This window comes from Pelodiscus sinensis, chromosome 4, assembly GCF_049634645.1.
Source record: "Pelodiscus sinensis isolate JC-2024 chromosome 4, ASM4963464v1, whole genome shotgun sequence".
Taxonomy (NCBI): domain Eukaryota; kingdom Metazoa; phylum Chordata; order Testudines; family Trionychidae; genus Pelodiscus; species Pelodiscus sinensis.
In genome coordinates, this window is record NC_134714.1 from 98,129,836 (window position 1) to 98,154,250 (window position 24,415).

At 45.4% G+C, this 24,415-nt stretch overlaps 1 protein-coding gene across 1 annotated transcript in view; it reads right to left on the minus strand.

Annotated features, from left to right (window-relative positions):
* CCDC73 (coiled-coil domain containing 73) overlaps positions 1 to 24,415 on the minus strand; it is a 227,144-nt gene that overhangs the window by 79,138 nt on the left and 123,591 nt on the right. The window contains exons 9-12 of the mRNA XM_075928786.1: positions 15,996 to 16,075; positions 8,665 to 8,793; positions 8,297 to 8,356; positions 2,287 to 2,391 (exon numbers count right to left, since the gene is read on the minus strand). Of these exons, the coding sequence (XP_075784901.1) occupies positions 2,287 to 2,391; positions 8,297 to 8,356; positions 8,665 to 8,793; positions 15,996 to 16,075 (374 nt within the window). The remainder of the gene's footprint in view (positions 1 to 2,286; positions 2,392 to 8,296; positions 8,357 to 8,664; positions 8,794 to 15,995; positions 16,076 to 24,415) is intronic.

Genomic DNA, 24,415 nt, shown 5'->3' on the forward strand with positions numbered 1-24,415 from the left:
ATATCTGAGATATAGGTGAAAGGATTATTCTAGGAGTGGGTGGGTGAGATTCTGTGGCCTGCATTGTGCAGGGGGTCAGACTAGATTATCATAATGGTCCCTTCTGACCTTAAAGTCTATGGCTGTGTCTACATTGGCACCCCTTTCTGGAAAATGGGTGCCAATGTAGACACAGCCTATGAGTCTATGCGGTTTTATAGACATTACTTTCTGGGATCATGGTCGGCAGTGTGACTGCCATGGCCCCCTGCTCCCTCGGCTGCCTCTGCCTAGTGCTGCTCTACCTGATCAGCGAGGCCAGTGCTAGATGAGTGTGGCCAATGGGGCTGGGCCCGGGCTGCTCCTTGCAGGTGGGGGGCACCGTTTCCCTAGCCCTGCTACGCTGCCATGAGCCCTGCCCGCCCATCCCAACACTGCACTCTCCCAGCTACCTAACATACTGTTTCTCAAACTTTTTAGCCCATGGCCCACCTGATTCAATGCAAACCTTTCTGTGGACCACAAGTTGCTAATGGAAACTGGATGTTAATTACATAATTACACCTGAGCCATTTTGCTAGTGCTTCTAAGGAGAACGGTTTAATTTAAGCAGTGGAAATATTAATTTAAAATATTAAACAGACTAAGTGCTTAAACTTTCTTATATTAGTTTATCAAACTTAATTTTAAATAAAGTAAAACATTTATGTCCAACACAAAAGGTTCCCATGTTTTCTTTATTTATGGCAGGGGTGGGGAACCTTTTTACGGTTGGCGGCCACTGACCCACAGAAAAATCAGGGGACAACTTGTGTGAGAAGCAAAAACTTTCAAAAACCACCCAACCCTCACTGATGTGGCCACCAACTGAGACATTTCACTCCTCTGACACTCCAGTCCCACTGCGGGGAGGGAGAAGAACAGGGAGGACTCAAGTTCAGGGCTTCCCATAAGCCAGAATTACTTTTCTGGGATTCCAGGGTTAGTGGATTTTGTGGACCCCCTAGGCTGTGGGATTGGGACAAAAAATGGGGGGTTCAGTGTGTGGGACAGGGCTGCAAGCAAGAGGAATGGGAGTGCAGAATCTTGACGAGAGGTAGGATGTAGGAGCGAGTGAGGGTGCGAAGTCTGGATGGGAGAAAGGGTGCAGGAGGAAGAGTGGTTGCAGGAGTAGGCAGGGGGTAGGGCATCTGGCCAAGGGGGAGGATGCAGGAACAGGGAAGGGTGCAGGAGTAGGATGGCAGTAGAGTGTCTGGCCAGTGGGGAGGGTGCAGGAACAAGAGTAGATTCAGGAGCAGACTGGGGGGAGGGCAGGGGGGAGGGTGTCTGGCCAGGAGGGAGGCTGCAGGAACTCACTAGGGGGTAGAGTATCTGGCCAGAGGAGAGGTTGCTGGCATGGACTGGGTTAAGGTGTCCAACCAGGATGGAGGGTGCAGGAGTGGGCTAGAAGTAGAGTGTCTGGCTAGGGGGGTGGGTGTAGGAGTGGGCTGAGGATGCGGAGTTTGGCAGGGGGTATGAGTGAGGGGGCTGGTGGTATGGGGGTCTGGGCATGAGAGGGTGAGGGGGCACTTGCCTTCATGTCCTGTGCTAGTCTCAGGCTCTACCTCCTGGTGCTCCCATTGGCCAGATTCTGGCCTATGGGAACAGCAGGGAAAGCCTCCAAGGAACGCATCCATGCGCTGCTGTTCTCCCACCAGGGGAGTGCAAACACTTTTTCACTGCAAGCTAGATAGCTCAGCAAGGCTTGAGGCCTTTTCTCTCCCCCATCATGGGAAGCTAACGATGGCACTCCAACCTCGTGGGAGCAAGAGGCTGGAGGGCCAGCGTGGGCTCCCTGCTTCAGGAGGGAAGGGCTGAGCTTGAGCTATGGACCACCAGGAAAGCAGCTGTGGAGACCCCTCCCCTCACACTGCATATGAGCCTGCTTATGCCAGCCTTTTTGCCCTGCTGAAATTGAGCACAGGATCATGCCCCTTTGATTTTCAGAGCTATAAGTTTCCAAAAAAAACCCCAAAAAACCCCACAAATCATAAAAGAAAAAAATTACGTAATTAAAACAACAATCTTGAGGGTAACTTAAAGTTTGCTTTATCCTCCAGAAACAAACTGAGAAAAAATGGCACCCATTTTTTTCTTTGAAGAGTTTAGGGACCAGGAACTACAAAGTGTGTTTCAAGATTTGTACTGACAGTTAAAGAGCTGAGGGGCCAGCAGACAGGAGGTCAAAAGTTCTGTCTTTAACAGCCCTACACTCTTCAAAAGTATACAGCAGGTAGTAGCAGATTATATAATGAAGAAAAAACTAACCTGATTTTCTTCTTTTAGTGCATTCAATTCGCTTTCCATTCTGACATTCATTTGGGTCAGTCTCTGAAGTAGCTGCTGCATATGTTGTAGAGAACTGACAATCTCCTTTTGAAAATAAGTCATGGTATATTAAATAATCTAGTTTGAGCATGAAAATAATGGAAGTTTTACAAATACTTTATATTTTTGATTAACACGTGTTCTTTATTCAGCCAATAAATTACATACTTTATATTAATATCACTTTCTCTTTTTAAATTATTAGCATCATCAGTTTTTGGGAGGAGATTGGTGGAAGACAAGAACAACTCAACTACTCTGCTTTTTTTCTGTGTAACAGCATAATAGTAATGTTCTTTTCAAGGTATGACACCACCTAGCAAACAGTTCAGTAACCGTCCTTGGCCTATCTGAACAAGACATGTTTAAATGTGCCATATTCAGTCTGCACTTTACAGTTTTGAATGCCCTGAAAACTATTCTCCATCTTCTGAATGTAGACTCTACTGGGCTGGAATTTACACACAGTAATGGTGTATGCTGACATGAATATCAATACTGGAATACAGTTTAGGCTTATCAGACTTTACAACTAGAATTTGAGCTTTTGGGGGTATATCCCCATATGATACTACAATGATAGGCTCATTGGAACGAATATAACACATACTTTTAAATTTTGAGATTAATTTAGGGCTAGATTGTGAATCCTTTCCTGACAGTGGGGAGTAGCTACTCACACAAACATTCCATTGACTTCACAGACATACTCAAAGTTATCTACTCACCATTCTATAGAATTTTAAATGTGGTTCTTAGGTATTTAATATTCATGATGGTGAGGACCTCATAACTCGCACTTAGGTTCTGTGTAGTACTGTGTATTCTAAAAGCGCTTTACGAAGTGCTTTACAAAGGAAAGTCAATACCATCATCTCCATTTTAAAGATGAGAAAAATGAGGCACAGAGAGATGACATGAGTTAGCCAAAATCAACCAGTAGACTGATGGAAGAGTCAGGAAAAGAACCCAAGGCTCCTAAGTCCAGTGCAGTGCTCTATCCATTAAGCAACAGTGCCCTTCCACTTATACGTAGTATAATTTGTCATAATAACCTAGATAATGCGTAAGGGCTCATCCAATGCTGACTGAAGTCAGCTTTATGTATATGAATACGATGAAACAAGATTTCTAACACAAGTTCCTAGAGAAAATGTGAGGTAAAAGTATATATCTCATCCTGTGATCAAGAAAGATTTCTCCTATTTTTGAGATTTGTTCCAAGACAAAAAAAAAATCAAAACCCGCAAAACAACAAAAAACAAAAACAAAAAACATAAACAAAAAAATCCTAAACAAGCAAAATAACAATTCAAAACATATGTGGCAAAAAGCAAAAACTGAAAATATTTTAACATCCCATAACAAGTGGGTACTGTCCAACATAAGTATAGCCAGCCGGGGTCAGACTAATGGTGCCTCTTGGCCCATATGTCTTCCAACACTGGCTGGTGCCACATGCTTCAGAGAGAATGACTAGACCTGGGCAATTTGAGTAATTTACTCTCTGTAATATAGGCCCAGCTTCTAGCAGTCAGACGTTTAGAGACACCAAGCATAGCACTGCATTCTTGACCATCTTGGCTAATAGTTATCAATTAACCTATCCATGAACTAATCACTTTTTTCACTTTCTTGCCTTCAGACAACCTCCTAACCTCAAACAAATTCTTTCTAGTAACCACGCAACACACTTCCATCATCATCATCATCATCATCCAAGAACCTACCCCTACAATCAGCCCCAGTGCCAGCTCTGCCCACACATCTACACCAATGATTTCATCACTGGACCCAACATCAGCCACCAAATCAGAGGCTCATTTTAACTGCACATCCACTAATGTGATCTATGCCAGCAATGCCCCACTGCAATGTATATTGACCAAACTGGGTAGTCTCTACGGTAGTGGTCCCCAACCTTTCATCGCGGGGCCGGCACTGTGCATGCGTCACGCGCTCACGGAAGGGCTGGCCCCTATCACTCGGTGGGTGCACATAAATGCCCTGCTGGGCACCATGGCGCCCGCGGGCACCGCATTGGGGACCACTGCTCTACGGGAAAGAATTAATGGACACAAATCAGATATCTGAAAAAGCAATACACAAAAACCTGTTGGAGAACACTTTAATCTGCCTGGACACTCATTAATGGATCTCCAAGTCACTGATTTGTTTCATGCCAATTCAACAAGCCAAATTCACAGAGAAGAATTGGATCTTATCTTCCTTCACAAGTTTAATTCTTATGCAAACGGTATGAACTGGGATATTGGCTGGCTCACACACTATCTTCCACATCCTAATGACTTAACCAAGCAACCTAGCAATGGAGGTGCTAATTGTTCTTATCAGTCTCTTGTAACTATTTGAACTATCTACTCACTCTCTCTCTTTTTTTACTCACCTCCTTTTTTTTTCTTCTCTTTTTTCTTTCTCCCCCCCTTCCCTTATTTATGCTTGGATCTGAACTTCTAATACTCCTGTCATCTGAAGAAGTGGGTTTCTGTTACAGACTAACTCGGCTACCCCTCTGAAACTTTTTTTTTTTAAATCAGTTATACTTTCATCCTTCACAGCATTCCCTGGTAATGAGTTCTACAAGTTGACTATGTGCTGTGTGAAGCAGTACTGCCTTATATTTATTTTAAACCTGCTGGTATTTATTTTCTCCACACTGTTCATGATTTCCAAACATCTATCATATCCCTCTCAGTTGCTCTTCTTTAAGCTGAACAGTCCCAGTCTTTTTAATCTTTCCTCATATGAACATAAGAATGTCCAAACTGAGTAAGACCAAAGGTCCTTCTAGCCCAGTATCCTGTCTTGATAGTGGCCAATACCAAATGTCCCAGGCTATGTCTACACTTGGGGTGCTATTTTGGGATATCCTGAAATAGCTATAACACGTCTTTCGAGCATGCCTGTTATTTTGAAATATAATGGGCCCACTATTCCAACGTTCCTGTAAAACTAAGTCCACTAACTGTACACTACACTAGATTGAAATAAGTGCTGTGCAGACAGCACCAAATTTCATGTAGCTCAAACTGCGTATCTTATTTCAACCTATGGTGTAGTGTACACGCACCCCCAGAGGGAATGAACAGAAAAGGTAATTATCAAGTGATCCTTCCCTTGTCACCCATTCCCAGCTTCTGACAAAGAGGCTAGGGACACCATTCCTACCCATCCTGGCTAATAGCCACTGATGGACCTAGCCTCCATGAATGTATCTAGTTCTTTCTTGAACCCTGTGAACAACCTGGTCTTCTCAACTTCCTCTGGCAAGGATTTCCAAAAGCTGATTGTGTGTTGCATGAAGAAATACTGCCTTTTATTTGTTTTAAACCTACTATCTATTAATTGTATTTGGTGACTCCTAGTTCCTGTGTTATGTGAACAAGTAAATAACTTTTCCTTATTCACTTTTCCCACACCACTCATGATTTTATAGATCTCTATAGCTTAGTTTCCTCTTTTATCAGCAGAAGAGTCCTCGTCTTTTTAATCTCTCTTCATATGGAAGCTATTTCAAACCCCTAATCATTTTTAGTTACTCTTTTCCAATGACAAGATACCTTTTTTGAGAGGAGGTGACCATATCTACACACAGTATTCAAGATATGGGTATACCATGGATTTATATAGAGGCAATAAGATATTCTCTGTTTTATTCACTATCATTTTTAAAATTATTCCTAACATTCTGTTTGCTTTTTTGACTGCTGCTGTACATTAAGTGGATGTTTTCAGAGAACTATCCACAATGACTCCAAGATCTCTCTCTTGAGTGGTAATAGCTAATTTAGACCCCTCATTTTGTCCATATAGTTTGGATTATGTTTTCCAATATGCATTACTTTAAATTCACTTGCTATTTTGTTGCCCAGTCACCTAATTTTGCTAGATCCGTTTGAAGCTCTTCACAGTCTGCTTTGGACCTCTCTATATTGGGCAGTTTAGTATCGTATGCAAATTTTTCCACCTTACAGTTTACTCCTTTCTCTAGATTATTTATGAATACATTGAATAGGATTGAGCCCAGTACAAAGTCCTATGGGACACCACTAGTTAGTGGCCATCCTGAAAACTGACTGTTTATTCCTACTCTTTGTTTCTTGTCTTTTAACCAGTTATCAATCTGGGAGAGGCCCTTCCCTCTTATCCCATGATAATTTACTTTACTTAAGAGCCTTTGGTGAGGGACCTTCTCCAAGGCTTTCTGGAAATTTAAGTACACTATATCCACTGGATCCTCCTTGTCCGCATGCCTGTTGGTCCCCTCAAAGAATTCTAGTATATTGGTGAGGCATGATTTCCTTTTACAGGAACCATGTTGACTTTTCCCCCAAGAAATTATGCTTATCTTTGTGTCTGACAAAATCTCTCTCACATTCTCTGCAGTGTAGATAGATGCATAGGATTCATTTAACTTTTCTGCAATGGCCCTGTCTTTCTTGAGTGCTCATCTTGATCATCCACTGGCACCACTGATTCTTTAGCAGGCTTCTTGCTTTTCATGTATTTACAAAATTTGCTGTGGTTAGTTTGTGTCTTTTGCTAGTAGCTCTTCAAATTTATTTTTGGCTGACCTAATTATAATTTTGCTCTTGATTTGCCACAGTTTATGCTCCTTTCTATTTTTCAGAGTAGGATTTGACTTCCAATTTTTAAAATGACGTCTTTTGTCTCTGTTTCTTTTATGGGTGCTTTTTTTGTTTTTGTTTTTGTTTTGTTTTGTTTTTTAAAAAGCCATGGTGGCTTTTTAGGGTGGAGGCAAGAGGCTCTTAAGGTTTTTTATGGGAATACTTGAACATTCATACAAATGATACAAACATACACATACACAGACTGAAAGCATAACTCTGGGGGTGTTTTTAGTACCACTTAAGAGTTGTGAGAGTCATTAAATTAAACTCTTAAGGCTACATCTGTTCTTACCTGCAGATCGATGCTCTGGAGGTCAATCTTCTGGCGTTCCAATTAGCGGGTCTAGTAAAGATCCGCCAAATTGAATGCTGAGAGTGCCCCTGTTGATGCCAGTACTCCTCCTCCTCCTCCTTATGAGAAGAAGGGAAGTTGATGGGAGGACTTGTTGACTTCCTGCTATGGGGATGGCGCCAAAGTTTGAATTAAGTTATGCCGACTCCAGCTACACAAATAACATAGCTGGAGTTGTGTATCTTAATTCAAACTTATCCCCTAGTGTAGACCTGGCCTTAGAAGCATCCATTACCTACTTTTTCTAGTGTTACTGGCAAGCATTCTTCAAAATGCAAAGAATAAACACAGTCTTTTGAGACTGTGATGGTAGTTAGATCACTCTTTAAGGGGTAATATGGTCAGTATTCTCCCTCCCTGAGAACAAGCACATTATTTTTTTGACATGCCTGTTTTAATGACCTATGAAGTGAGTCTTTTATGACCTAAGAAAAGATTACTTTTACATGAACTATCCTGCAAAATAGTGCAGTACACTGCTGTTACAGCCAATGTGTATTTGAGTATTTTATTTGGATGATTAACACATGATCTCAATTTTCACTGGATGGACTACCAGTGCAAGTAATTTGCTGGGTACGAGTGTCCAGAAAGATAAAATAAGTATTCTACAATCCTTACTGCATATCTTTATTGAATACATAATTAGAAGATATTTTATTGACATGCTAAATTTCTCTTTCCTGAAATTTAAATAAATAAATGAAGACTTGGAAATATAATGTCGAAAAAGAAAATTAATGAAAGAATTTTTGTCCTATTAATTGATTTGCTGTAAGCAGTATGATCCTGTTTTTATTATTAAAATCAATACTAAATTGTGAAAAAATTAAATGCTGAATAGTTTATTTTAGTAGTTTATCACATTTCTTTAAAAATCCCAGATACTGTTTATCACAAGAATTATTAATCACCTTTAATCAGAAAAATTGCATCAACCACTCACCTGTTTCTCTTCTTTAATGTGTGCATTTTCTTCACTGAGCTTTTTATTAATCTCTGTTTCCTTAACAAAAAATATAGTGAACACTAAGTAACATAGGAAAATATTATACAACCATCTTTAATATTAAACAATAATACATTTTTTAAAAATTACATTAACATCATTTTTCAACCTTCTCTAAGGCTATTGAATGAAATTTAGTCCTTGAAAGAAATTGGATTGGAAATATAGTATTTATAATTATATAATTGTCAGGGTATATATTCAGTATAGCAATATGTATGCATCTTTGGAAATCATTAGAACCCTGTTTTTAAAATGAGCAATAAGAAACGTTTGCCAACAAATTTTAAGAAGTTCTTGAATACCGTTCTGATTTTTTGTTGTAGTTCTTGTATCTGCTGTTCCTTTGCTGTAAGATTGATGTTTTCTTCTCCCACCTTGTACTGACACATGACCTTGGACCTTATCAAGTCTGTAGTTATTTTCTTCAGTTCCTTAACACAGGAAACATGCATAAATAATTCATCCAGTATTAGAACTGGGACTCAAAACAGACAAATCTTTACACTATTCTGATTCATGGCCTTTGTTTAAAAAAAGTACATAAACAACAAAATAAATGAAATTAAGTCATATACATTAAATTAATAGTAATGACTGTTCCAACTGTCAGATGACTTGATGCTTTTTACACTACTTAGAGGGATTATATAAATAATGGTACTGCTTCTCCCTATTAGAAATGTATTAGAAGTACTAGAGTTACACTATAGTTAATAATAAGTAGGCCTTAAGCACTTTAGGTTATGTCTACATATCAAGGGCTAAAGTTGAATTAAGCTTCGCAACTTGAGCAATGTCAATTGCGTATCTTAAGTTGAAATAGCTTAATATGGCTTTTGGCACTGTCTACACAGCAGGAATTCAAAGGAAGAACACTCTTCCTTCAACTTCCCTTATTCCTGGTGAAATGAAGGTTACCATGAGTCAGAGTACGAAATCATCCAGCTCAATGTTATTTCAAAAGAAAAGCTTGTAGTGTAGACACACAGTGTTATTTCACAAGGTCAGTTATTCTGAAATAACACTGCTGTGTAGATGTACCCTGAGACCAACAAAAAATATATAGTATCATGAGCTTTTGTGGGCAAAACCTGTTTCCTCAGATGAGCTGAGTCACTCTCCTCATCTGAGGAAGTGAATTTTGCCTGAAAGTTTATGATGATATACAGGGCTCACCGAACCGTGGCGAGTCCCGCTTGCCAGCCACACTGTCCGGCGATCTGCGCATGCGCAGATCGTTCTGCGCATGCACAGATTGCCTGAACCCAGCTCTTCCAGATTACAATCTACTCGCCATGGGCAGATTGTATTATTTGTCGAGCCCTGATAATATATGTATTTTTGTTAGTCTCTAAGATGCTACAGCACTACTCATTGGTTTTTAAAGTTACAGACTAACACAACTACCCCTCTGAGATATTATAGCTGATAGTGTTACAGAACTCCTGCGCAGAGCCCTGCAACAGGAGTGAAATATGCATTAGCACGCCGGTGACAACTTCTGTGTACTCCTGGGAAACGGCAGAAAAAAAGAAAGAGCAGTGGATATCTGGCAAAAACAGGAACTGACTTTAAATTTTTGGGATCTTTGCTTTCTCTGTAACATTACTTAATCTCAAGAGAACACTAAATTAATTTAATATTAGAAATCTTTACAACATGATTTTCCATTTAAATATGCCTTTGATTTTACAGCCATTATAATCTTTTAAATATCCTGCACTTAAAAAAATCATTATCTGTTTTCTAACTAGTTTATCCAAAGCTGCTAGTGCAGCAAATAAACAGCAAATGCTTTGATCTCATTAAATTACAACTTATAGTTCCTGGACTCATAAATATTGTGCCCTTTTCTCCCCCACCCCTCTTTTCTGGTGCAAGGTAGTCTGTTTAATATCTCTCTCTCCTTGAGCACTCTGACGTTTACTCAGACAAATAGCAGAGGTTATGAATGCTGTTCACAGATAGTATCAAGAATTCTTCGTGATGCCATAGTTGTGAACTAAGCATTCAGAATGGTAATAGTTTTATCTAGCAACTATGTTTGGTCTGTTTAACTTTTCTCTACAAAATTGGAATTCCATCTTATCACAGAAACAATGGTTAACTGTTCTGGACAAAGTCATATATTATTGCAAAAGAAAAACTAAGATTATCTTATATCTGAAATTCCTGAATATAAAGTTATATGTGAGAAAATGATTATAGCTACTACTTTCATTTAATTCATTTTTGATAAACTATTTTAATACTCTAGTTGTAAGTGAATTTACAAGGCTCTAACATAGACAAAGTATAATTGTTTAATTAATTTGAAGACTGTAAAGAGAATAGTATTACTTTAGAAATGTTATATTTGGTAATCTGAAAATCCAATTAGGAAATTTCTTTTTTTTTTCATACATACACTTATAATACTCAAATACCACAAGCATGTAAGAGGGGGTGAGAGTTTTTCCTAATATCCAACCTGGACCTCTCCCACCACAACTTGAGACCATTGCTCCACGTTCTGCCATCTGTCACTACTGAGAGTAAGAGGGGGTGTTCTCAGTAGTGACAGATGGCAGAACGTGGAGCAATGGTCTCAAGTTGTGGTGGGAGAGGTCCAGGTTGGATATTAGGAAAAACTATTTCACTAGGAGAGTGGTGAAACACTGGAATGGGTTAACTAGGGAAGTAGTGTAGTCTCCATCCCTAGAGGTGTTTAAGTCTCGGCTTGACAAAGCCCTGGCTGGGTTGATCTAGTTGGGATTGGTCCTGTTTAGAGCAGGGGGCTGGACTTGATGACCTCCTGAGGTCTCATTCAGCTCTATAGTTCTATGATTCTATGATTCCATATCTGCTGATGTAAGAAAAGAAGTAATGGGCTTAATCTGCAGCAAGGAAGATTCAGGTTATATATACAGTTAGAAATGTTTTCCTAATAAGTAATTAAGACTTCCAAAGGTGATTGTGGAATTCTCATCATTAGAGATTTTTAAGCATAGGCTAGACAAATACCTGTTTGAGATGGTGTCAATATACTTTGTCCAACTTCAGAACTGCAGGCTACACTCAACATCTCAAGGTCCCTTCCAGCACCACATTTCTATGATGTCTAAATTGACTTATCTGTGCTCCAGAACTACTACTTCCAACTTTCTTAGACGTTTCTACCATAACAAAACACTGGTCAGTTTCAGGATTGCTATTCAGAACCTGGTAACCAAAGTGAACCTGTCATATATAGCTGCACAGGAATGCTAAGAGATGCAGTGGAGGTACTGGACCCTTTGAACTGGCTGGTGGCCCTCTTACTAATCTTTTGTGTTGTCCTCTCTCTGATAGATTTAGTCCTCTAGCCACTAACTTCTCTGGTAAAAATTTCAAATCTTGTTTAGTATAATTTTTAAGGGTTTGTTTCTTTCAGCTATTACCTTTGCAAAGTTTCCATTTAAGCATTTTCTAAATAATTATTACCAAATACTTTAAATGTAACCTGCCAAATGTAATAGCTAAAAGCAAATATCTTAAAATATAAAATATTGAGAATCAAACCTATGCCACTGTCCTGTTGAAACAAACTGACAAGTCTGCAATTGAAAGGAGTCCAGGTGAGGAGGAGGCTATATTCTCCCACAGGCAGTAGAACTATTCATTTTAAGAGATTCAGAACATCCCAAAGCCAGTTCTAGAAATGTTGGTAATCAGACAAACATATGCAGTCTGTCTAAAAACAATTAAAATTCACTTTGCTTAGGGAAGATATACCTGTGCTGATTTAATCCAGGAGTCACTACAGTTGCATATTGGAGAATTACAGTGTAATGTCCTGGATTTGTATGTGCCTTTCCCTTACTCTTGGATCTGTAACTCACTTTTATGGCTACAAGTTAAATTATATTCTCCAACTTCAAACTCTTATCAGTAGCAATGCTATGAATGCAATTACTCTTGATCTGGGGCTAAACTTCCTAATGACTGCGAAAATGGCTGACAGCCCACTAACAGTAAAACACACTGGGCACAACTACACTACAAGATAAGGTCGAATTTACTATAGTCGATTTCTGGGCACCCGATTTTGTGAAGTCGAAGGGCCGTGTCTTCACTATGCGGAAGAACTGAATGTAGTCCGAAGTAGTCTGTGTCCCCATTAGGGAGCCTACTGCCAGCTCAGAGAGTGAGACACTGTGGGCAGCTTTGCAGTCTGGGCTATGTTCCAGTGTTTCTGGGTCTAAAAATGCTGTGCAGTTGATTAGATGGGCCCATGTTGGCTGCATCCCATAAGGCCACTCCTCTAGTCCTCCCCTCCTTGTGTGCTCATATCTTTTTGTGCCTTGGTTGCCCGCACAGATCCCAGAGCACTGCGACCACTGAAATTAACCTTTTTAAAACATCCCCATAGTTTTGTTTTTCAAAACCAGTTTACTTTTGAGGTAGTGGATTTTTGGTGTAATATTATAATTATTTGAATAATATATCTGGAATAAAAAAGCCATTTTTAAAAGTTGCAAAACTGCCTCATGATTTGCACACACTTTCAAGTAATTTCACAGTGTTGTGTTTAATTGTTAAGTTCCTAAGAATGTTTGACACTGATATTTTGGAAGTTGGTGTTTTTGAATACTCACAGTGTGCCTTATAGTCTAGTATGCAACTAAAAAGAAATTGGATTTAATGAGTGATTTATCTTTGTTGTTTTTAAAATTATAAGCACAAAATGAATGTCTGTAATGAGTAACAAACTTGAGACTGAAAGAAACATGAAAAAGGTCTTAATTAATTAAGCTGTCTGTGTCCCAGGATATAATTGATTTCTGAACCAGATCTTTAAAGGCATCATACCCCACTGAATCTTAACAATGAGAAGCTGTGTGTTCTATTAAAAACTGAAAAACAATACTAGGTGCAGGGAGAATTTTAAAGCATTGCGGTACTCATCAAACTCACTATTCAGAAATGCAAGAGTCACAGTGAGTAAAAGTGAAATTTTGATCAGTTTAAGACAAATTTAAATGGTAACTGAATCCACCTCCAAACCAACTAATTTTCTCTATTACAAATAGTAACATTAGGACCCCTGAACAGGTAGTTTCATGTAGCAACAGCAGCAGGGGAAGTGCCACAGAATCACCTGTCTGAAGATATCAGAGCAATAGCAACCCAAAGGCAATGGAGAGTGGAACCATGAACTGGTACTCTTCCAAACTTTCTAGCAGCCTGGTGATGAAGGGGAAAACATTACTGAACCCACCCTCAAATAAATGGAAGTGGGAGAGGAGGAGGCAAGAACAAGGTACCGGCTGTGTCTACATTGGCACCCCTTTCCGGAAAAGGGATGCTAATGAGACCAGTCAGAATTGCAAATGCCGTGGGGGATTTAAAAATCCCCCGCGGCATTTGCATGAACATGGCTGCCGCTTTTTTCCGGCTGGGGTTTTGCCGGAGAAAAGCGCCAGTCTAGACGGGATCTTGCGGAAAATAAGCCCTTTTCCGGAAGATCCCTTATTCCTACTTTCAAGTAACATTAGGACCCCTGAACAGGTAGTTTCATGTAGCAACAGCAGCAGGGGAAGTGCCACAGAATCACCTGTCTGAAGATATCAGAGCAGGTATTAGGCTTATTTTCCGCAAGATCCCGTCTAGACTGGCGCTTTTCTCCAGCAAAACCCCGAGCCGGAAAAAAGCGGCAGCCATGTTCATGCAAATGCCGCGGGGGATTTTTAAATCCCCCACGGCATTTGCAATTCTGACTGGTCTCATTAGCATCCCCTTTCCGGAAAGGGGTGCCAGTGTAGACACAGTGGGTGAGATTATGGACAGAAAATGAAATTATATCAGCACTGAAGGAGCTGCCTTTGCTTTTCTCCTGTTACCCTTTAATTGGCTACTAGAAGGGAAGAGAGAACTGCTCCTCCCCACATGCATACTGACTCTATTAGCCTGCCTCACTCAAGTACTTAGGAGAAAGGAAAACTCCAAAGAGATGTCTGGAAACTACTATAGTTCTGAATGTGTGTGTGACAGGAGGGAGCTTAGTAGCAGGTTAGCCTCACTGTCCACACACCTCCTGCCTCCCTATTTACCTTTGTTACCTTAGTCCCAAAGCTCTCCATTTATTTTAGTGATTTGGTGGCATATAGGGGGTTGCCAGGGGGCATGTGCCTTAAATGCCATGGGCAGGAAAGGCAAGGATGCAGCCAGCAGCCAGTGGGGCCAGTCCCTGGGTATCCTAGAGGACTAGTGGGGGTCCTGGCACCAGCAGCAGGCCCCCTCCCCAAAATACTCAACAGTGGCGGCTGGAGCAGCAGAGCATTGAGGGTCTCCTGGCTGTGTTGTTTGGGGGATAAGTGGGACCACCCCTGCACTCACCCGTGGGAAACAGAGCGATACAACCAGGGAAGCAAAGGAAGCTGGGGCCACGTTACTCTGCTTCCCCTGTCATTGCCGGTGAGTATGGGGGTGGAGGGGAGAGGGCCGACCCCTACCGTCAAAGCCAGACTTCCAGACCTGCTAGTTCCCCCAGACCACATTGGTTGGGGGAAGAGGCAGGTGGAGAGGCTGTGGGGCAGAGAGAGGTGGGACCTGGGGTAAGGTGGGGGTTGTCCTGGCACTTCCTTGAGCTGGAGATTCACATGGCTGGTGGCCCTCTGTGTCACCCTTCACCAATAACCCCTGGATTTTGCAATGTTTTTTTCTCCCCAGACCACCAGATTTCTTTTATAACAATAGATGTTTTTTTTCCTATTCCCCATACACTATCTCCATAATTTTCAACCAGGATTGGGGGTCCACAGAGTATGTCTAAGAGGTCAGTAAAAGGTTGTCATCACACCCAAACAAAGGTTTTCAAACGGGGGTCTTCAAACTATGTAAGATTTCCAAAAGGGACCCCTCCTCCCTTTGACCTTTTTAAAGGTCCACAAATGAAACAAGTGCTCTCCTTCTGGCACTCTGGAAAGTGCCACCTATTGCATCTATGGGGTGGGCCAGGGTATAGCAACAAAGTAAAGAGGGAAGCTATACTGCCAGATATTGGGATGATGAAGATCAATGACAGTTCCTATGTGTCAGGAACTCTTCAAAGCTGCCCTGTATTTGATGAGCTTTCCTCCCATACATTTTTTACACAGGTGTTCCCTGTAAGATTCATATGCCACCCAGCTGATTAGTAGAGTGCCCACAGCTAGATTTTTTTATTTCAATTTGTGGTGCACATTTTCACATGCTTTGGGGCACATAAAATGTATTCTGCCCATGTATGGAAAAAAATCTACATAGGGATGGAAATGATTGAGGGAATGAGGGAGGGAAAATTGAAGGGGGGCATAGAATATTAACATAATACCAACCTCTTATATAGTGCTTTTCATCCATAGATCTCAAAGCAGTTTACAAAGATCAGTAGCATTATCCCCATTTTACAGCTGGGGAACTGACACACAGAGAGGGACATCATGTGACTGCCCAAGGTGACCAGCAAAGCAGTGTCAGAGCCAGGAACTGAACCTAGGTATCCTTAGATCCAATTCTAGCCACTGGCCATTATGAAGAACAGTGCTACAATTTGTATGTTGTTATTACTTCTACTACTGTAGCTCCTCAACCAAGCCCAACTAAACATCTGGAAAATACATACTCTACTTACCTCCTTCAAATTATCTATTTCAGATTCTTGTCTTTTATTCACTGATGTCAGCTTCTTATTAAGTTGTTGTGCTTCCAGCACTTCAATGAAAAATAAATAAATACATCATCAAAATATACCTTTAAATTAAAACTTCATATTGTTATATATTCTATAATATATATGTAATAACTTCAATAGCAAACTCTGAAAAAGGAGATACGTTGCACATGTCTCAATTACGTTGTTTTACTATAGTAGTGTCTTAAATACTCAGGTAGGATCTGACTCATTTATACTAGCCTTGGTACAGCTCAAATCTTTAGATTTTTACAAAGGGGTGGAATTTTTGTAAGAAAAAAAAAAAATATATATATATATATATATATATGTATATATATATATAAAGAGAGAGAGAGAGCACCTGCCTGTGCATCTATTTGTCTGTTCAAGAAAAAAAACGGTTACTTACCTGTAACTGTTGTTCTTCGAGATGTGTTGCTCATGTCCATTCGAATTAGGTGTGCGCACCGCGTGTTCCGGAGCGTTTTCCCTAGCGGTACCCGTAGAGCCGGCAGGGCGCCTCCTTGGAGTGGTGCCACCATGGTGGGGCATAAGTACCCCTGCCAGCGCTGCCCCACCTCAGTTCCTTCTTGCCGGATGCTCCAACGAAGGGGAGGCGGGGGGGAGTTGAATGGACATGAGCAACACATCTTGAAGAACAACAGTTACAGGTAAATAACCATTCTTTTCTTCTTCGAGTGATTGCTCATGTCCATTCGAATTAGGTGACTTCCAAGCCAACGCCCCCTCAAGGAGGAGGGGTCGGAGCACTCAAAAAAGAGAAGTTCACAAAAAGCTGAACAATACAACCTGTTTATTCAACCAAGCGAACACAGAAAAAACTGTAAAATGCGATGTAGCACTGATAACAAACATATTTACAGCACAGAGTTGAGGACTACAGAGCCCACCCCTGCATCCTCCCCGGCCTGCTGTGACAGCACATAGTGTGCCGTAAAGGTGTGAAGCGACGACCACGTGGCCGCCCTGCAGATTTCAGTGATTGGAACCTGCGCCTCGAAAGTCACATAGGACACCTGCGCCCTGGTGGGGTGTGCTGTGACTTGGGGTGGCACCTTCCCGGCTAGGGCATAACACTCCCTGATACACCCTGCGACCCAATTGGACAACCTCTGGGTTGAAATGGGGAGCCCTTTCATCCTGTCTGCGACAGCAATAAACAATTGCGGGGATCTGCAAAAAGGTTTGGTCCTATCAATATAAAAGGCTAGTGCACGCCTAGCATCCAGGGAATGGAGCACCTGTTCCTTAGAGGAGGCGTGGGGTTTTGGAAAGAAAACCGGGAGGTAAATTTCTTGGGACAAATGGAACGGTGACACCACATTGGGGAGAAAAGCTGGATGAGGGCGGAGCCTCACGTTATTGTCAGAGAACACCGGGTAGGGCGGATTTATAGTTAACGCCCTCAATTCGGAGACCCTGAGAGTCGACGTAATGGCCACAATGAACGCGACCTTCAAAGAGAGGTGCTTCAAAGAACACGTAGCCAGTGGCTCAAAGGGGGGCGACATAAGTCTAAACAACACAAGGTTGAGGTCCCAAGCGGGGAGAGCGGGTCTAACCGACGGATACGACTTATCCAAACCCTTAAGGAACCTTTTGACCACAGGGTCAGAGAACAGAGAAACTCCTGCTGAACCAACATGGAAGGCGGAGAGAGATGCCACATGGACTTTGATAGAGGAGGTAGAGAGGCCACTGGACCTAAGTTCAAAAAGGTAGTCCAGAATGGACGGGACAGATGCACAGGACGGGTGCACTCCCCTTCAGGACGCCCAAGACGAGAAGCGCCGCCACTTGGCAGCGTACAACCGTCTGGTAGATGTTTTTCTACAACTTAGGAGCACCATCTGGGAACATTCCCTTTCCGGTTGAGTCAACCATGAATAAACCAGGCCGTTAGGTGTAGAGACTTGAGTTTCAGGTGAACCGTGGTCCCCCCGTCCCACGGTTGGGTCAAGAGATCCCGGGCTGGCGGGAGCGTTATAGGCTCCTTGGCGAGCATGTCCACCAGTATAGGGAACCAGAATTGCCTGGGCCAGCGGGGGGCTATCAGGACGAGTGTGGACCCGAAGGTCCTGGCCCTGGTCAGGACCCTGGGAATTAGGGGAAACGGAGGGAAAGCATAAAGGATGTCCGCCGGCCATGTCACCGTCATGGCATCCCCCCAGGAGTGTTGCCCGAGCCCCAGCAGGGAGCAATAACTCTGGTACTTGGTATTGCGTGCTGAGGCAAACACGTCTAGTCAGGGATAGCCCCACCTGCAGAAGACCTGACGAAGAATCAAGTCCTTGAGAGACCACTCATGGGCTCCAAAGGACCTGCTCAGAGCATTGGGCAGCAGATTTTTGCACCCTGGCAGGTACTCTGCCTGCAAAGCTATGTTGTGCCGTACACACGGGTCCCAGAGGCGCAGGGCCTCGCAACAGAGGGGAGGCGACCGGGCACCCCTCTGCCTGTTGATACCCCAGCTGCCGTGTTGTCCAGGCAGACTAGGACGGAGCAGCGAGAGAGCTTCAACAGGAAGGTCTCGCACGCTCTCCTGACTGCCCTGACCTCCCGCACATTTATGTGCAGAGCGCACTCTGCAGGGGACCAAAGACCCTGGGTCCTGTGGCACCCTGGTGTGCTCCCCAACCCAGGTCCGAGGCATCTGTGACCAGAGTGAGCGAGGGGAGAGGTACGGAGAAGGAGATCCCGCTGCACACCACAGACTCCTAAGTCCACCATTGCAACGAAACTATTACCTCCAGGGGCACTGTAAGAACCATGTCCCAGAGGCCCCTGGATTGGTTGAATGCCCTTTCCAACCAAGCCTGCAGAGGTCTGAGTCTCATTTGAGCATGGCGTACCACATACGTGCACACCGCCATGTGCCCCAGCAACCTTGAGCAGACCTGGGCGGTTGTGATAGGGGACTGAGTTAATTCAGAGACCAGCTCCACTATGGCCAGGAACCTGGCCCTGGGGAGAAGTGCCCTTGCCAACCTGGCATCCAGGAGGGCACCCACGAATTCGAGGTGCTGAGAGGGAGTCAATGATGACTTTTCCTCATTCACCATGAGTCCCAGCCTTACGAAGAGGGCCCTTGTGAGGGACACATGGGCCTCTAATTGTTTGTAGGAACGACCACAAATTAGCCAGTCGTCCAGGTACGGGAACACATGTACCACTGATTTGCGGAGGAACGCCTCCACGACTGCCATGCATTTTGTAAAAACCCTGGGTGCTGTAGAAAGGCCAAATGGGAGCACAGTAAATTGGAAGTGGCACCGGGGGACAATGAAACGGAGGAACCTCCCATGGCAGGGTCTTATCGCCACATGGAAGTAAGCATCCCTGAAATCGAGAGTGGCGTACCAGTCTCCTAACTGTAGAACCGGAATGACAGAAGTCAGGGTCACCATTCTGAATTTGGATTTCACGACCGCCTTGTTGAAGTCCCTTAGATCTAAGATGAGACGGACCCCGCCCTTGGGTTTTGGGACAATGAAATATCGGGAGTAAAAACCCTTGCCCTCCAGGTGCGATGGAACCCTCTCTACCACTCCCTTTTGGAGGAGCGCCAGTACCTCCTGGCGGAGGGTGCCTTTGTGAGAGGTGTCTCTGAAAAGGGATGGGGAAGGTGGGTTGGAAGGGGGCAAGCCCAGAAAAGGGATGGTATAGCACTCATGACTATGTTTAGGACCCAGGCATCGTTTGTGATTTTTGCCCAGGCTTGAGCAAACTGGGATAACCTGGCCCCAAACGGGGGGCCAGGGTAGGAGGCTGGTGCGCGGCTCTCTGGGAGCCTGTCAAAACTGATGTTTGTGCTGTTGGGAGGGACCTTGACCTACGCCCCCTTGAGGACGATGGACCCGCAGCCGCCCCCGTACCTCCACCGGAAGCACGAGGATGGCGTCTCCAGTAGTCCCCACGGGGGACTTGGGACTGCGGCCTCCCATGCTGTCTGTAGGGCAGCTGACGACGCTGAGGAGCCGGTGTGTGGATCCCCAAGGACCGAAGGGTAGACCTTGTGTCCTTGAGCGTATGGAGCCTCGAGTCCGTATGCTCCAAGAATAACGCCTTGCCGTCGAAAGACAGATCTTGGATAGTAGACTGGACATCAGGAGGTATTCCAGACACTTGCAGCCAGGCACCATGGTGCATCACCACACCTGACGCCATGGTGCAGGCTGCAGAGTCGACCGCATCCAGGGAAGCCTGGAGGGCTGTGCGGGTGATGGCCTTATCCTCAGAGGTCACGGCCGCAAATTCCTGATGGGTCTCAGCAGGGAGCTTATCCTTGAACTTATCCATGGCCTGCCAGGTATTAAAAGCATAATGACTTAGCATCGCTTGCTGATTAGCGATGCGGAGTTGCACCCCACCAGTGGCGTATACTTTCCGGCCCATTAAGTCAAGGCGCTTGGCTCCCTAGCTTTCAGGGACGGCCCCGGCTGGGGGAGTTTTTCCTTTTGGGCCACTGCCTGTATAACCAAGGACCCAGGGACAGGCTGGGAGTACAAGTGCTCGTGCCCCGACTGGGGAACATAGTAGCGCCTTTCAACACCCTTTAAGGTAGGGGTCAGGGTCGCCAGTGTTTGCCACAGAGCATTGGTAATTTTTGCCACCGTTTTATTAAGTGGCAAAGCCAAACGGGCGGGCGCGTCATCTGAAAGAATATCAATCATAGGGTCCGTGTCCTCCACGACTGGCTCCACCAGGACACTCAGGTTGGAAGCCAGACGACTGAGCAGCTCCTGATGCGCTTGGGCATCCATAGTAGGCAGCGCCAGTGCAGGACCTGCCAGGGCTTCATCAGGAGACGATGATGACGACGACTCCTGTGTCAATGCTGGATCTAGCGCAGGAGCCGTGTGCAGTACAAGTTGGACATACGGTACCGCCTCCGGACACAGCTCCGGCACCGAGGCCTGTGCCTGTGCCGCAAGGTCCAATGTAGGCGGCCTCTGGGGGGAAGGAGGAGGTCGTGACGATGAAGCCGATGGTTGCGTTTGGCGACCCGAGGTTCCTGACACAACGGAGGGGGGGCACAGGCCCCTGCCACTGGTGGTAAGCCCACGGTGTCCAGAAAGGCCACTGCTGATGAGGTGGCCAAGTCTGCTGCACCTGTGAACGGTTACCTCAGTGCCAGGAACGGGATCTATGGGCCGAAGAGGCTCCCGATGACCCTGACCTGAGGGATGTCGCATCGGAATCCGATGAATAATCATACTCTTGCCAGGGAGGCGCCGACGAGGAGTGACCTGTAGCCGACGGAGTGGCAAATCTGGCCATGGACTCTGGCTTACCTGTGTGAGCACAGTGGGGGCGTGCCGGTGTCGATGCCGGTAAGACTGGTGGCGGTGCCGGTGCTGTTGGAGGTGGCTGTTGCAGCACCGGGAGAACAGAAGGCTGTTGCAGCACCGATGGAGCGGTAGCATGCTGCACCAGGGGACCCAGTCCCGGTGCTGAAAGCGGTGTTGGTGCCGAAAGCGGTGCCGGGAGGCCCAGTCCCAGTGCCGGATGCATCTCCGGCACGGAGCATGATGGTGCCAAGACAAACCCTGAAGAAGTCGACATCACCATCGGCTGGGGCACCGGCAAGGTCCACATGGTCGGTGCCAGTGCTTGAGACGGTGCCAAGATGTGCGTCGGTACTGAAGACCCCGGTGCTGACGATTGAAGGGGCAGTCCTGGAAAAGTACTCCGAGCCAGTGTCGAAGATGACGGTGCCGCAGATGTTGCCACAAGGCTAGGATGGTACGGCACCGGTGCAGCCAAAAGGGGGACCGGGAGAGATCCCAATACCGAGGTAGGCCGAACCCAGTCGAGTGCTGGGTAAGGCTTAGGAGCCGGCGTCGAGAACGGCATCGATGCCGAGGCAAGCGGTACTGGTCTCACCAGGGACGGTCCCGTCACATGAGTGGCCTGAGCCTACCGGTCATGCCGGCGTGGAGGCGAAGCCAGAGTTAACATGGCCTCTGGCGTAGACAACCTTGACCCTTCCGCCTCAACTGACGACGGAGGGGAGGTGGTGAGACAGATGAGCTCCTGTGCCGCCTCAAATGTGTCCGGCATGGACGGGCGGTGTGGGGGCAATTGCCCTGGACTAGAGGGACGTTCCGCTCGCTTACACTGCACCGCAGAGTATGTGCGCACCCGTGAGTCAGTACCACGGTGCAGACCTGACGTGGTTTTCCAAGATGGGGACCTCCCGTGAGACTTTTTCAACCTCTTCGATGCCGGAGAGAGAGACCGGTGCTGGGTCCTCGATGCCGAGGCCTGGGCCCGAGACAGAGTATCCCGCATGGACGCCAGTGCACTGTGCACTGCAGGGTGCCCAGCCAGTGCCGGCTGTAAAGCCGTCTCCATGAGAAGTTTTAAGCGAGAGACTCTCTCCCTTTTAGTGCACGGCTTGAAAGACTTACAGATCTTACAGGCGTCCGTAAGATGGCTCTTACCCAGGGTATGTCTACACTACCACCCTAGTTCGAACTAGGGTGGTAATGTAGGCAACCGGAGTTGCAAATGAAGCCTGGGATTTGAATTTCCCAGGCTTCATTTGCATAAAGCCGGGCGCCGCCATTTTTAAATGTCCGCTAGTGCGGACTCTGTTCGGAGGAGTTCACGAGGAGTTCGGAGGAGTTCATGAGGAGTAACAGTAGTTCGGACTAGGAAGCCTAGTCCAAACTACCTAGTCCGTGCCGCGTGTAGCCGCGCGGCACGGAGTCCGCACTAGCGGACATTTAAAAATGGCGGCGCCCAGCTTTATGCAAATGAAGCCCGGGAAATTCAAATCCCGGGCTTCATTTGCAACTCCGGTTGCCTACATTACCACCCTAGTTCGAACTAGGGTGGTAGTGTAGACATACCCCCAGACACTTCAGACAGCTGTCGTGTGGGTCTCCTTTGGGCATGAACTTTGCGCAGACAGCGCACGCCTTGAAGCCTTGCGGCCCTGGCATTCCTCACCCCCGAAGGGGGAGAAAGAACAAAGAACGAAGAAGACACTAACTACCTAACTAATTGAACTATTTACAAAGCTAAGAGAAATGGGAACCATTAACTAATCTAAGAGAAAGACACACTCCAACGACCGTCACGGGCGGTAAGAAGGAACTGAGGTGGGGCAGTGCCAGCAGGGGTACTTATGCCCCGCCATGGCAGCGCCACTCCAGGGGTCGCCCTCCCGGAGCTTTGGGTACTGCTAGGGAAAACGCTCCGGAAGAAGCGGTGCATGCAGTGCGCACACCTAATTCGAATGGACATGAGCAACCACTCGAAGAAGAACTCCTCCTAAACCATAAAAACTGGGACCACCAAATTTTGTACACAGCTTCCTAACTTAAACCAAGGTCAGGATTTGATTATGCCTGGAAAACAAAAAGTGCCAGGAATGGGACTATTTCCCATATCATGGAAAGGGAGGGGGCAGAGAGAGGAGGAATATGAAAGGGAGGGCACAGACAGGAGGGATGTGATACTGAGAAGTGGCCACTGGGGGCAGCTGCAGCACCAAGAGAGTGGCCAGCAGGGATGGAGCTGCTTAAGAAGGCTCACTACCCCAAACCTGGAGCCTTCCCCACCCCTGTGGAGAGTCTGTAGGCCATGGGAAGGGGACTGCTGAAGGGGAGGACAGCCCCTACAGCCTGGTTCCTCCCCAAACAGCCTGCAGGCCCCAGAAGGCCACTGCAGCAGGGGCAGTTGGAGGAGGGAAGCCCCCAGGGCCTGTCCCCACCCCTTCAGACAGCCTGCAGGCTGTAGCAGGGGAGAGGCAGCTGTAGGTAGAGCAGCCCCCAGAGCCTGGCCCCTAGACAGCCTGCAGGCCGTGTGGGGGGAAGAGGGGTCGCTGCAGGAGGGGAAGCCTCTGGACCCTGCAGGGACTTTCAGCCTCCTGAGAATAGCACTGGGGCAAAGAGAGCTGGGGGGAAGGGGGGCCAGAGTCTCTTCCCTGCCTAGCCCAGCCTATGGGAACCCCAGAAAAAGTAAATCTGGCCTATGGGAAGCCCAGAATCTCAGTCGTCCATGTCCTTTCCCCTCTTCTGGAATGCAAGAAGAACGAGAAGTCTCAGTGAGGGCTGGAGGTTTTGCTTCTCTCTTGTGTGGTCCCCAACTGATTTGTCTGTGGGTCAGTGACCCGTGACCCAAAAAAGGTTCCCCACACCTGCCATAAATAAAGAAAACACTGAAGCCTTTTATGTTGGACATAATATTTTACTGAATTTAAAATGAAGTTTGATAAACTAACATGCGAAAGTTAAAATGTTTAATCTGTTTAATAATTTAAATTAAACCGTTCTCCCCAGCTGCAACCCTAGCAAAATGGCTCAGATGTAATCATGTAATTAATAGTGAGTTTCCATTAGCAACGG